The 12,851-nt window shown below is 39.4% G+C and overlaps 1 protein-coding gene across 1 annotated transcript; it reads left to right on the top strand.

Annotated features, from left to right (window-relative positions):
• The first annotated feature begins 257 nt into the window (after positions 1–257).
• On the top strand, positions 258–997 carry LOC110931856 (protein FAM133-like). Its single transcript, XM_022175229.1, has 2 exons — positions 258–593; positions 635–997. The coding sequence occupies exons 1-2, from the start codon at positions 258–260 to the stop codon at positions 995–997; spliced, it is 699 nt and encodes a 232-aa protein (XP_022030921.1).
• Positions 998–12,851: the final 11,854 nt, after the last annotated feature.

A 12,851-nucleotide genomic window follows, 5' to 3' on the forward strand; every position in this document is an offset into this window, starting at 1 on the left:
GAGAAGATTACTACAAGAAGGCATTTTATCATCAGAACAAGGCTGAACCCCCCAGGATGAAGCAGATTGAAGACAAAGAAAAATCCAGAGCTCTTGCCGTCATTCATGATGATGAAGGTTTTGACTGGAGCGAGCTGCTACTTGAGGAAGACGCAGTAGGTTATGCGTTTGTTGCAAAAGAAGAAGTCAAACCATTCAGAGACACCAGATTGGAAGTAGATAAAGCAAATGATAGACGACAGAGAGCTGAATGGAAAATGATGAGACTTTCTCGTGTACACACTGAAGCAAAGAGAGCAAAAAGATGGGATCCATATAGAGAATGTTACCTTGATCCTAAAGGAAACATTGCTATTGACCCAAAGACTCTTAGTCTTGAAGCTATGACTGCAGAATTTGCTGAACTTGAGGAGTCTCAACAGAGAAAATGGTGGGGAGGTGGTGAAGAGAAAGAGAAAGAGAAAGAGAAAGAAAAAGAGCAGGAGCAAAAGCAAAAGAAGATAGATGAAGGGATCATTGATACTTCACTGGAGATGAACGCTGAAAACTTTGGAAAGATGGTTGACAAGGTGATGGCTGCTAAAGCACTTGAGGTAGACTCTAAGACTGTATCTGAGTCTAAAAGCCAGGTCAGTTCAAATGCTCGTCCAGTGAGACAGGTAAAAAGTTCAAAGGTGACAGTGACTGCAAACATTGCATGAAAAACTGCAAAGTTTGTAGTACACAAGATTACCTCAAAGATACAAAGGTGAATGATCTGGCAAAAAGAGTCAGAAAGGTTGAAGATCAGATTCTTGATCGTGACAAAATGCTCAAATTTGCAAATGATCAAGTTAAAAAGTTGACTGAGAAAATTGACAATGATAAAATTGATGTAGAAAGAGTTAGGAAAGAGAATGAGAAACTAATTCATGAAAACCGTCAAATCTCAGAAAATTTTAACAAGTTAAAACAAACAATTCAAGATTCTGATGAGGACACAAAGAAGAACAAATGAACAAGCAATGGGATGAGATTGCTAAGTTGAAGCTTCAATATGAAGAAGCTAAGATTGAAAATGAGCGCATCAATCTGAAATTGACCAGTTACAACTCCGCAAGCTTTGTTTTGCAACACATTGTTCCCAAACCTATCGGGAAAAACAAAGCAGGCGAAGATATATTCTCTGATGGAACATGGGTGGGGTATCATCAAGTTCCACCACCAGTTTTGAACAATTATTCAAAGAAAAAATCAGGGTTGGTTAATGATGATGATGAAAATGAGGTGAAACTTCCTGACACAATAGATGTCACGTTCACTTCATCTTCCGATGAGGATAGTGTCCAAACTGACGTGGTAAAAAGTGTGGTTGAGAATGTTCTAAAATCTGAAAGTGACACTACTGAGGAAGATGAATGTTTCTTGGAGAAGAACATTCCGAAACAAAAGTCCAAGAACAACTTAAATGAAGGATCAAATCTTGTCATGTACAAGATGTTGGGTTCGGATAAGTTGTTTTCGGATTCTGAGTTTCCACTAGAGAATGTTAATGTGAACAAATTGACAAATGTTTTCAAATTGATTGAAGTTGATCTGTTAGAAGTAAACAGTTTAAATCAAACAAAAAGACAAATGAATTTTGAAAAAGATAAAGCTTACTACAAGAAGCCAGTTGTTCCACCACGGTTTTATAACAACAATCGAAACAAATGGTCGGGTGGTTATCAGGGTGGTAAGTCTTATCAGAAAAAGAATGTTCAAAAGAGAAGGTTTGTTGAGAAGAAAGTGTTTGTGAATAGTTCAAGTTCACTTTCTGATGAGGAATCTAAAATCTTTTCGAAATCAAACAAAGAGTTCTTTGAGAAGAAGGCCTCACAGCCTCAGGCCGAAGGCACAAGTCGAGTTGTTGACACTCGAACATGCTTCAAATGCAATCAAGTTGGACATATTGCACGAAAGTGTACTAACTTGAAGCCTAAGACTGAAGTTGTGAAGATTCAAAAGAGGACAGATGATGCAAAAGGAAAAGCTCCATTGGTTGTTGAGAAAAAGGTTTTGAAAAATGATAACATCAAAGTCAAAACTGAACCTGTTAAGAAAGTGGTAACTAAAAATGACAAATTTTACAAACGGGTTGCATCAGCTCAACAAACATGGAAGCCGAAAGTTGTTGAAAAGAAAGAAAGTGTTTCAAAACCAAAGGTTTCTGAGACTGAAAAACAATCATCTTCTACCACACCGGTAAAGATGAATGTTCCTTTGGATTATTATGAGAAACTTGAGAAAGAAAAGCAAAAATCTGAGAAGAAAAAAATTCAAAAGAAAGACTAACCATCTAGTCAACCTCAAAAATATGAGTTTTCCTATATAAAAAGGTTGAGGTTGGGTATGAAGAAAGTTTAAAAATTAATAACAAAAATTTTCCGCCACTTTACACTACAAAATCTCACATCAAAGTTGAGTTACCTGAGTCAAAACAGGCTTGGGTAGCTTCTAAATCTAACTAAAGTGTTTATGGTTTGTGCAGGAGCTTCCAAGATCCGTTTCAAGATGGATTATGGATAGTGGAGCTTCTCGGCACATGACGGGGAGGACAGCATTGCTGTATGATGTTAGAAATTTCAATGGAGGTTATGTGGGTTTCGCAGGAAATCAAGGTGGTAGGATTATTGGTGAAGAAACGTTATCCAATGGGATTGTGACGTTTGAAAGAGTTAATTACATTGCTGAGCTGGAAAATAATCTGCTGAGTATCTCGCAGATTTGTGACAGGATGTATACCACTCACTTCACTGATGAAGAATGTTTGATCTTGAAACCAGGATTTGTTATCCCTGAGGAATGGATTATCATGAGGGCACCAAGAGTCAATGATCTGTACGTGTTGGACATGAGCGTAGCTACTACAACCACGGGTCAGGCTCATTGTTTTGTGTCTAGAGCAACGGAGAAAGAATCAAGATTGTGGCACCGGAAGATGGGCCACATTCACCTACGAAAAATGAATCACCTGGTGCATAACGATTTAGTTTTGGGTGTTCATGTGAAAGGTTTTCATCTGGAAGGGGAGTGCATTAGCTGCATCAAAGGTAAGCAGAAGAAAAAGTCACACCCTAAAAAGCAAGTCAATTCAGTATCAAGACCTCTTGAGAGACTTCATATGGATTTGTTTGGTCCTGTGAATGTCAAAAGTATTACAGGAGATTACTACTGTCTTGTGGTTACTGATGATTATTCCAGATTTTCGTGGGTATCATTCTTGAAATCGAAAGATGAAACGTATGATAGTCTGATGGCGTTGTTCAAGAAGATTGAAAATCTGTACCAAAGGCGTATAAAAAGAATCAGAAGCGATAATGGTACTGAATTCAAGAACAACAAGATGGAAGAATTTTGTGATGAAAGAGGTATATTGCATGAGCTTAGTGCTCCATACACTCCGCAGCAGAATGCAGTCGCTGAACGCAAAAACAAGACACTAATCGAAACGGCTAGAACAATGCTTGCTGATTCAAAACTTTCGATAAATTTTTGGGCAGAAGCTGTTTCCGCCACATGCTATACGCTCAACAGAGTTCTCACAGTCAAGAAATTCAACAAAACGTGATTTGAGTTGATCAATAACCGCAAACCTAATCTGAAGTATCTTGAACCGTTCGGGTCACCCTGTACTGTTCTAGAGCCTTTTGGAAAGTTTGGTCCGAAGAGTGTTGAGGGAATATTCATTGGTTATGCAAGTCCTTTACGACGTGTCTTCGTTCCAAGTGAAAAGCGGATTATTGAAGCTCCAAATGTTGAATGTCAAGGTAATACAATGCCGCCGCAGAATCCTGGAGATTTATGGCGTTATCATTACGACACTTTGTGGGATTCGTTTTGACGTGATGAAAGAACCAGAAGAAGAAGAAGAAGATTTCTTTGACGAGTTGGATATTTTGAGGGAGTACGAGTCATCAGGGGAAAGATTCCCAGCTGAGTATTCAAGGCGACCACGACAAACTTCAAATGACGATGAAGTCGGTCCAAGCAATGCTGGTGAACATGATGATGTCCAACAAACTGAAGTTGCTCATGATAATCAGATGGTTTAGAATGATAATCAAGAATCTGAGACTATGCCGATATTTGATCGCGGTGATTCAGATTCTGAGGGGGAGCAAATTCAGAGTTCAAGTCAAACAGATCCTATCAGTGAACAAGGTGCAAATCAGAATGTTACTAATCTGGAAGGCAATGTAGATGTTCCAAGCGAAGTGATGCCAAGAACTCTTTCATACCATCTAGAGGAGCTGATCATTGGAGAATTGCAATCAGGCATTCGCACGAGACGTCAAATTGACCAAGGCCTTACATGTTTTTATTCTACAGTAGCACCTTTACAAACTGAATTTTCATTGAGTTGTTTTATTTCGCAGATTGAACCGCGAACTTACAAAGAGGCGCTTACTGAAGATTCTTGGGTCAATGCGATGCAAGAAGAGTTAAGTCAGTTTGAAAAGTTGGGAGTGTGGAAGCTAGTGGATTTGCCGGATGGTCACAGGAAAATCAACACAAAATGGGTATTTAAGTGTAAGCGAGAGGACAGAGGAGTTGTAGTGCGAAACAAAGCTCGACTCGTTATTCAGGGCTTTAGTCAACAGGAAGGAATTGATTTTACAGAAGTCTATGCTCCTGTAGCACGACTAGAAGCAATCAAAATTTTCCTAGCATTTGCATCTTGGAAAAACTTCAAAGTATATCAGCTAGATGTGAAATCGGCGTTTCTTTATGGGAAGGTTAAAGAGGAGGTATATGTCGGACAGCTACCGGGCTTTACCGATCCAATCCACAAGAACAAGGTCTACTTGCTGGACAAAGCGCTGTATGGTTTACACCAGGCCCCGAGAGCTTGGTACGAGACATTGTCTCAACACCTACTAGCCAACAGCTTTATTCGTGGAAAAGTGGATGCCACTCTCTTCACTAAAGAGGTCGACGGACATCTTCTGATAGTTCAAATATACGTGGATGACATAATATTTGGGTCAACGAATGAGAATTTGTGCAAAGATTTTGAACAAGTGATGAAGCAAAAAATTCGAAATATCATTAATGGGGGAGATGAAATTCTTTTTGGGACTTCAAGTTGAACAACTACCTGAGGGAATTTTCATTCACCAGACGAAGTACGTTCATGATATTCTAGAGAAATTTGGAATGTCAGGTTCTACTCCAGCTGCAACCCCTTTAGCCACAAATCATGGGATTCACCCAGATCTCACCGAAGATAGGGCAGATGAGACGTTTTATCGTTCCATGATCGGTTCATTGATGTACTTAACTACTTCGAGACCCGATATCATGTACCCAACGTGCCTCGCAGCAAGATTTCAATCTAACCCGATAGCTTCGCACATGATTATTTTGAAGAGGATATTACGCTACCTAAAGGGAACTCCAACACTGGGGTTGTGGTATCCTAGAAAAGGTGACTTTACGCTCGAAGTGTATTCCGACTCAGATTTCGGATGCAGCAAAGTCAATGCAAAATCAACAACAGCAGGATGCCTGTTCTTTGGACCTCGATTGGTTACCTGGCAGTGTAAGAAGCAAACGTATGTGGCGCTATCCACATGTGAAGCAGAGTATGTGTCTGCTAGCAGTTGCTGCTCTCAAATCCTGTGGATACATCAATAGATGCGCGACTACGGTTTGCAGTTTCTTAACACACCTCTTTTTGTTGATAATGAGGCTGCTATTAATATAACAAAAAATCCAGTACATCACGCTAAAACTAAAAATATAGAAATTCGACATCATTTCATCCGAGATTGCTTCGAGAAGAAGTTGATTCGAATTGAGAAAATCCACACTGACGAACAGAAAGCTGATTTACATACAAAAGCTTTGATAAAACACTTTTTAAATATCTTTTAAAACTGAATGGTATGATGCTTTTATCGGTGTCGGATGGAATTATTGGCGTTGATGAAGGTACTGTTGTAGATGAAGATAAGAAACAATATGTAATGGTTTGTCGATTTTTTACTTGTTTTGGTATTTAGGGGGAGTAGATATATTTTCAGAATATACAAAAACAGTAAAAAATTCAAAAATACAAAAACATGATAAAATTTCAAAATCCAAAAATAATAGAAAACTGAAAAAGAGCTTGTGTAAAAAGGGAAAATGAAAGTACATTGGCTTGACAGTTACAGTACGCTAAAGATTTGTAAAGTTTAAAAGTATTAAACAGTCTCGCTGATGATGTGTCGATTGGTTTTTACACATTTAGTAGATTTGTTCGGGATATAAACATAAAATTCAAACTTGCTTATTTTGTTGGAAACACTACTTGGATATATAGGTAACCTCGGAAATCTTGTTTGAAAGGTCCCTCTTTCTGAAATACTAGGTCTTTATACTCAGTGATATGTGGGGTATTATTCCGAGACTTCTGTTGAATGGAAATTCTGACCTAGTCCCCGAATAATACTTTTCGCATTGCTTGAAACATAGCATCACCCTCAGCATAAAAAAACGATGAAACATTGCAAAATGATAATCATATGCTGTTGAAACACAAGATCCTCTAAAGGGGACACACCTAAAGTCGAACCGTCATCTCTCTGCTGAACGGAAGTTCTGACCTGAGCTCTCACGGTTTCGCATCTAACCCCTTACAGATATCATCTGTGGTATACTCACCTGTAAGAGTGAATATTGGGATCTGGATACGGGAGTATATTCAAGAGGTGGGACACATAAATGAGTTTAAGTTCTTAAATACCTAATTCGTATCCTGAGCAGATTGAAAATTGTGTGAAAATTTAAAATGGATCAGCATATCGACAATCTACGTGAATTGTTTAATTCTGAGTATGAAATTAAAGCTTAACGGTACTAGTGACTTTTCGGATAGCTGATACGATTCCCTAACACGCTCACCAAAAATATGTTTGTAAATATTTCATTACATTCCGCAGTTAAGTTTCTGTATTTCATTCCTAGTTTAGAAACTCTATTAAAAATCCAAAAAGATTTTTCATTTCTGCTTTATTTTCCGACAAACCAAAGTGGAAAGTTGATCGTTGGATTCTCAAAGTTGAAGCAGATGCAGGAAATTTTCTGGATAGGAGAATGAGGAGAGCATATTTTGATAAAAACAAACTGGTGAAAAGTCAAAAACAAGTTCATTAACTTGATGCTTGTTATTTTCAGAAAATGTCTGAAGATTTTTAAACAAAAATCAGTTTATTTTGTCAAAAATGAACCAAGGTCATTAAGTTGAACTTGGTAGATTAATTGAGTAATCAGGGTCATTAAATTGGACCTGAATACTTGAGTGGATTTCTAGAACTGATAAAAAGTTGAAAGTTTTTGTTAGTTTCTATAGTTTGTAATGTTATATGTTTGAGAAACAGGTAACAGGTTACAACATCCCCATGGCAACAAAATGTTAAAGATTGAGTCAGATTACGACCCTAGATCCCAGCTTACCGAGAGGGGGAGTCTGTGAAAGGGGGAGTCAGAATTCTGGATCAATACTCAAAGGGGAGTTTGAAGATTGGAGTTTGAAGATTGAAGATTGAAGATTTGAAGAGAGCTTTTACGAGAAGATAATTTGGAAAGAGACAAAGACTGAAGACTCGACGCCGAAGACTTCGTCAACATCCAAGGGGGAGTCTGTTGGTGCACCTAATGTCTGTTAACTACGTCTTAATCGAGTCTTAGGTCTAGATAGGATTGAACAATGCACGGAAATCAAGATTATGTATTAAGTATGAGATTCCGCTTGAAAGTGGGCATGTCCACTACAAGCGAAATCAGGTTAGCTAGGTTATTCCGCTTGAACATCACTTGGTGATTCTGCTTGAGAGGCTTGGAGCGAAATCATGTGATTTCGCTTGAGTCTGTTTCAAGCGAAATCAAGCTGTTTATAAATAGGTGAGTGGTGGTTCATTTGGAGCGGAATCAGAGAGAGAGAGTTTCTGAGCCAAGGTGCTGTCCGTGTGTCATTTGACTGTGTAAAAGCTCAGGATTAATCAGTAAAGTAAAGATTGAAAGGAAACAATCTATTTGATATTGTTTACTTTGATTCCGCCTCTGTAAATGATGATGAACTGCTCATACTGACTGTTTAGGGTCACGTAACCGGTCCAACACTATGGATATTGATGTGCGTGAAGTGTGTTATATTTTAGGTATGTATTTTAAGCCCTTTTTACACTTTTTAGCCAAGTTTTAAATTTATAAAAGACGATATTTACTAACACTAAACACACATATGGGCAAGTGAACCCATCGTGGACGTAGTATAGTGTTGGTAAGATACTGAGGTCGTCCAAGGACACAAGAGCTTTTAATACCGGTTTATCCTCAACGTCTAATCAAACTAAAATGTTAGAAAAAGATTTTTAAACTAAGAAAATAAAACTAACTAAAATGCTGAAAAATAAAATAAAAATAAACAGATAGACAAGATGAATCACTTGGATCCGACTCGTGTGTTAGTGCAACCTTTGATTATTTTCGCACTTTTGCACTTGTTTATGAGATTATCTTAGTTATTGTAGTAGGCCCCTCTTTTGAAGGCGACGTTACCCTCAACCCAGTAGTTTGAGTCAGCAAGGATACAATCCTAAAGGGTCGGATTATTGAAAGATAATTAATTAAGTTATTAATGCATAATGTGGTAGGCCCCTCTTTTGAAGGCGATGTTACCCTCAGCTAAGTAGTCTGAGTCAGTAGGGATACAGTCCTAAGTAGTTGGATTAAAGTTTTAATAGTAGTTTAACGTATGAGGGGATCAAAGAGTTTGGACCCCCGCCATCCAATACCTTTGGGTATTGAAGGAGGTCCTACTAAATTTGACCCAGGTCCTTTGCAGGATCTCTAAACGCTGAACAAAGGCAAGACTCTTACCAAACCGTTCCCTTAACCCCCGAGCAGGTAGCCAACATACCTCCATATAGACCGTGGACATATGAATGGTGAAAATCTTTTATTTTATATAGACAGTAAAATAATGCCAAGACACCACGGACAAACGATAAGGAAGAATCACCTTCAACATAAGAAACTAGTTATTAAAGTCATTAATACATGACCAATTAAAAAGTGCAAAAGATTAAAAAATAAAAAGTATTACACTAAACACCTGTCTTCACCAAGTGATGTAAGAGACTTAGGCAAACATGGCCTTTGATTGTCAAGAACTCTTACGGTCAATCTTGTATTCCGAGACGACTCAAACACTCTACGATGGACAATGGATGATGATGGTGGATGATGGTGTTATGGTGGTGGGAGAAGTGTGGGAGAGGTGGTGTGCCAAGGGATGAGTTGAAATGGCTCCAAGCACTCCTATTTATAGGCTGAACAGAAGCTCGGGCACGGCCCCGTGCCCGCTGGGCACGGCCCCGTGTCCATCTTTGTCTCTCTCCTCATTAATTGTAATTCGAAATTGCAATAAATGCACCTGCAGGACTCTGACCACGCCCTCGTGTCCGCTGCGCACGGCCCCGTGGTGGGCACTAGAAGCTTCTAAAGGTTTGTCTTTTCTGCTGCTTCTTGGGCACGGCCCCGTGCTCGCTGAGCACGGGGCGTGTTCAGTCTTCTGTTTTCTTGGTTTTGCTTGGGAAGATGCTGTTGAGGGGTCGGGCATTCCACTTTGGCTCCTTTTCTTGTATTTATGTTAGATTTTGCTGTCTTTTTGCTTCTTTTGTTAATTTCAGCTCATTTAATCCTGAAAATACAAAAGGAAGACAAAAACACACTTTTTCCAACATTAGTACTAAAAAAGGGTTAGTTTTATGCCACAATTGATATAATTTATATGTGGCATTTTGCGCATATCAAATACCCCCACACTTGAATCTTTGCTTGTCCTCAAGCAAAACTCTTTATAATGTGGCTTTATTCACTCCCAAATGGAATGGATACAAGAGAAGGTTTTTTGGGCTCGTCATAGAGTGTCGGGATTTCCAAGATTCTTTATTGAGGTTTTACTTTTATTTATTTACAATCCTATTCGGCATGATTCATTAAGAACATTCCTTAAGATAAATAACTTATTAGGGCATAACATACATTTTTAAAATCTCATTTATATACAAGTTCACATACCTCACGGGAGATCACTCAACACTCGGCCGAAGGTGTATTTTTAGTGAATCACTCAAGAGCGGCATGGAACTTTCTCCTACCATAAGCTTGCCAAGCAATCAATCCTCCTCCTTTTTAACTATATACCTTTGTAAATATCAAGAGGACTTTATGGGTTTTTGGCTTAGGCTAAAGGTGGGTGGTTGGGTTAGTGGTTAGTAAAAGGGCGAAAGGCATACCAAACGTCGGTTTGAAAGACTTTTTATTTTTCATATTTTTATTTTATTTCGATGAATTGTTCAAACAAAGATATTTGACAAACTTTGTTTGTTTGTTTGGCTTCATCGAATATATATATATATATATATATATTAGGAAAGTCATAAGAGAACCGAACGTTGTTACTAAAAAAATAATAAAAAGGTTTAGGTGGGTAAAAAGGGTAATTTTGGGTTAAGAAATGAAAAGATTTAGGCTCAAAGGGGTTAACTAGGGGGATTTTGGGTAGGTGGTAAAAAAAAGAAAAATAATGGTGTAGAATGATAAAGGGTTAGTCTTAATGCCTCCATCATTTACTTACTCGGGTTTAAGTTGGTAAGGACCAGGAATGTATTGTTGTGGCAAGTTGTAGAGTCGTATGAACCAAGCGGCTATTCACACAAGAAACGAAAAATGAGCATTTAGTGTTAAGATATATATTTGTATGCTCGTTAAAGACTCAAAACTCACTTTTGTGGGAAAAGGGTTTTTATGTGATCAAGTATATATAATCAAATTTTAACTAAGTTTGTCATGCCTTTTCATAATTTTCTTATGTTGGTTCTTTTTATCACGACGCTATCGGTTGTAAATTTGTAAAAATATAACCTTATTAAGACTTGAATTCCCAACTTAAACTTAGACAAGTAAAAAAAAATTGAAAATCTTTTTGGAAAAAATTTGGGGTGATTAGCGGTTCCAATAGAGTTTTGTGTAAGGCTTGTTATTAGGATTTGCAAAATTCAAGGTTTTAGCATCCCCCCACACTTAAATTACACATTGTCCTTAATGTGTCCCAAAAATAAGTTTTTAGGTTGATTGAATGTGTAAAATGGTGTAAAAAGCAAAATTTTATGTTACTGGCAGTCTGGACACGGCCCCGTGTTTGGTGGACACGGCCCCGTGTTCAGGTGCCAGTAACGAAAACTTACAGAAGTTGGACACGGGGGCGTGTTGGCTGGACACGACCCCGTGTTTGGTAAAATCTGCAAAAAACTAAACAAACAGCAGGTCTGGGAGGTGGGCACGGGGGCGTGTCGGCTGGACACGACCCCGTGTGGACAGTCTGCAAGGCTGAAAAACAGGTTTCTTTCTCCGGTTTTTCTGTCCTGGCTTTAGTAGTACTAACGTTTAGTACTCTAAGCCTTGTTTGTACCTGTTCTATCAATAAATACCACACCAAACAATACCAAACATCCTAAATTACTAAGTTAAACATCAAACCATCAAGTTAAAAGTAAAAACAAAAGCAGAAAATAAAAATAAGTTAGGGAAAGTAAATTGTTCAACACTTCGGCACGCAGGCCGGAAATTGTCTGATAGAAAGGGAAATTAACCTGTGGGCTCACCAACCGTCCACTCCTACTCCTTCTTCACCCACCTAGTCCATGTCTTCATCACTATCATCACCTCCTCCCCCATGACCTGCCATATACTCCCGGATGTTCCCGATGTCGTCTTGGATATCGGTGATGTTTCTTTCAATGGCCCCGACCCGGTGGCATGTGTTGTTGGCAAGGTTATAGGTGTTCCTGGTGCACATAAGGTTTTCCTGCAAAAGATCATGTAAACTTTGAAAGTTAGGAAAACCACCCCCTTGAGAGGAGGATTGGCCCGGATCACCATGGGGTTGGTACTGGTACTAGGGAGGTGGAGCGTGAAGGACTAGCGCCTCTTGTGGGTTCCATGCATCGCGTTGCATCCTCTGAAAGCTTACCGATCCATCTTCCGCCTCATAGATTAGGTTCATAGCACGACAAATGTGCACATCGACCCGTCCGGAACATGGGCTTCTCTGGAAGGACCTAGGGATATTCATGAAATGCTTGAAGAGGCGGTACACCCATCCCCTGTAGAAGATAGGGGTTGGTGCATGAGCAAGCCGGTTCAGATACATGTTTCGGAGTAGGAGGAATGGAACATCGAGGGCTCTTCGGGTGTGAATGCAGTGGAGGACTACCAAATCTCTCAACCCAACAACGCCGTTGCTGTCATGTCTTTGACTAAGAGAGTAAGTAAGGAGCCTGCGAATGTAGCGATAGAGCGGATCCCTTAGCTTAGTGCTCTTAGTACTGCTCGGATTGTAAAACCCATCACCAATCTGAGCCCATGCAGCCTGGCGTTCATTCTCGTCAATCTCACGCATTCCCCTGGTATTTTCCTCATCCCCGCATCCTCTTCCGTATACAACCCCACTACTGCCCCGAATTGCGCCATTGATATAGAGTATCTTGTTCCCCCACAACGAAATTCAACCGCATTGTCATCAAAAGGGTCGGTTCTTGAATTGAAAGTGAAGGTACGGTAGAACTCCATGGTGCATTCGTGTACCGACCGGAGTCGAGTGGTCAAAGAAACCCTGAGCGGGCCGGTAACGAGGTTGTTGAAGCGGTCAAGTTGGTTCACCATAAGTAACAGGTCCGTGCATGCTTGCCTTGGGTATTCCTCGGGTCTTGTTTGAAGCATATCATATCTGGCCCTAGCGTCGAGCTCATTAGCGTTGAATCTCGTGAACTTCTTCGACA

Source organism: Helianthus annuus, chromosome 3 (assembly GCF_002127325.2).
Source record: "Helianthus annuus cultivar XRQ/B chromosome 3, HanXRQr2.0-SUNRISE, whole genome shotgun sequence".
Lineage (NCBI taxonomy): Eukaryota > Viridiplantae > Streptophyta > Magnoliopsida > Asterales > Asteraceae > Helianthus > Helianthus annuus.

Bases quoted from the DNA above. Each gene is read 5' to 3' on its own strand.
- LOC110931856 (XM_022175229.1), top strand. From the start codon at position 258: ATGATGAGACTTTCTCGTGTACACACTGAAGCAAAGAGAGCAAAAAGA. The intron at 594-634 runs GTAGACTCTAAG...AAGCCAGGTCAG, and splicing joins TGGCTGCTAAAGCACTTGAG to TTCAAATGCTCGTCCAGTGA.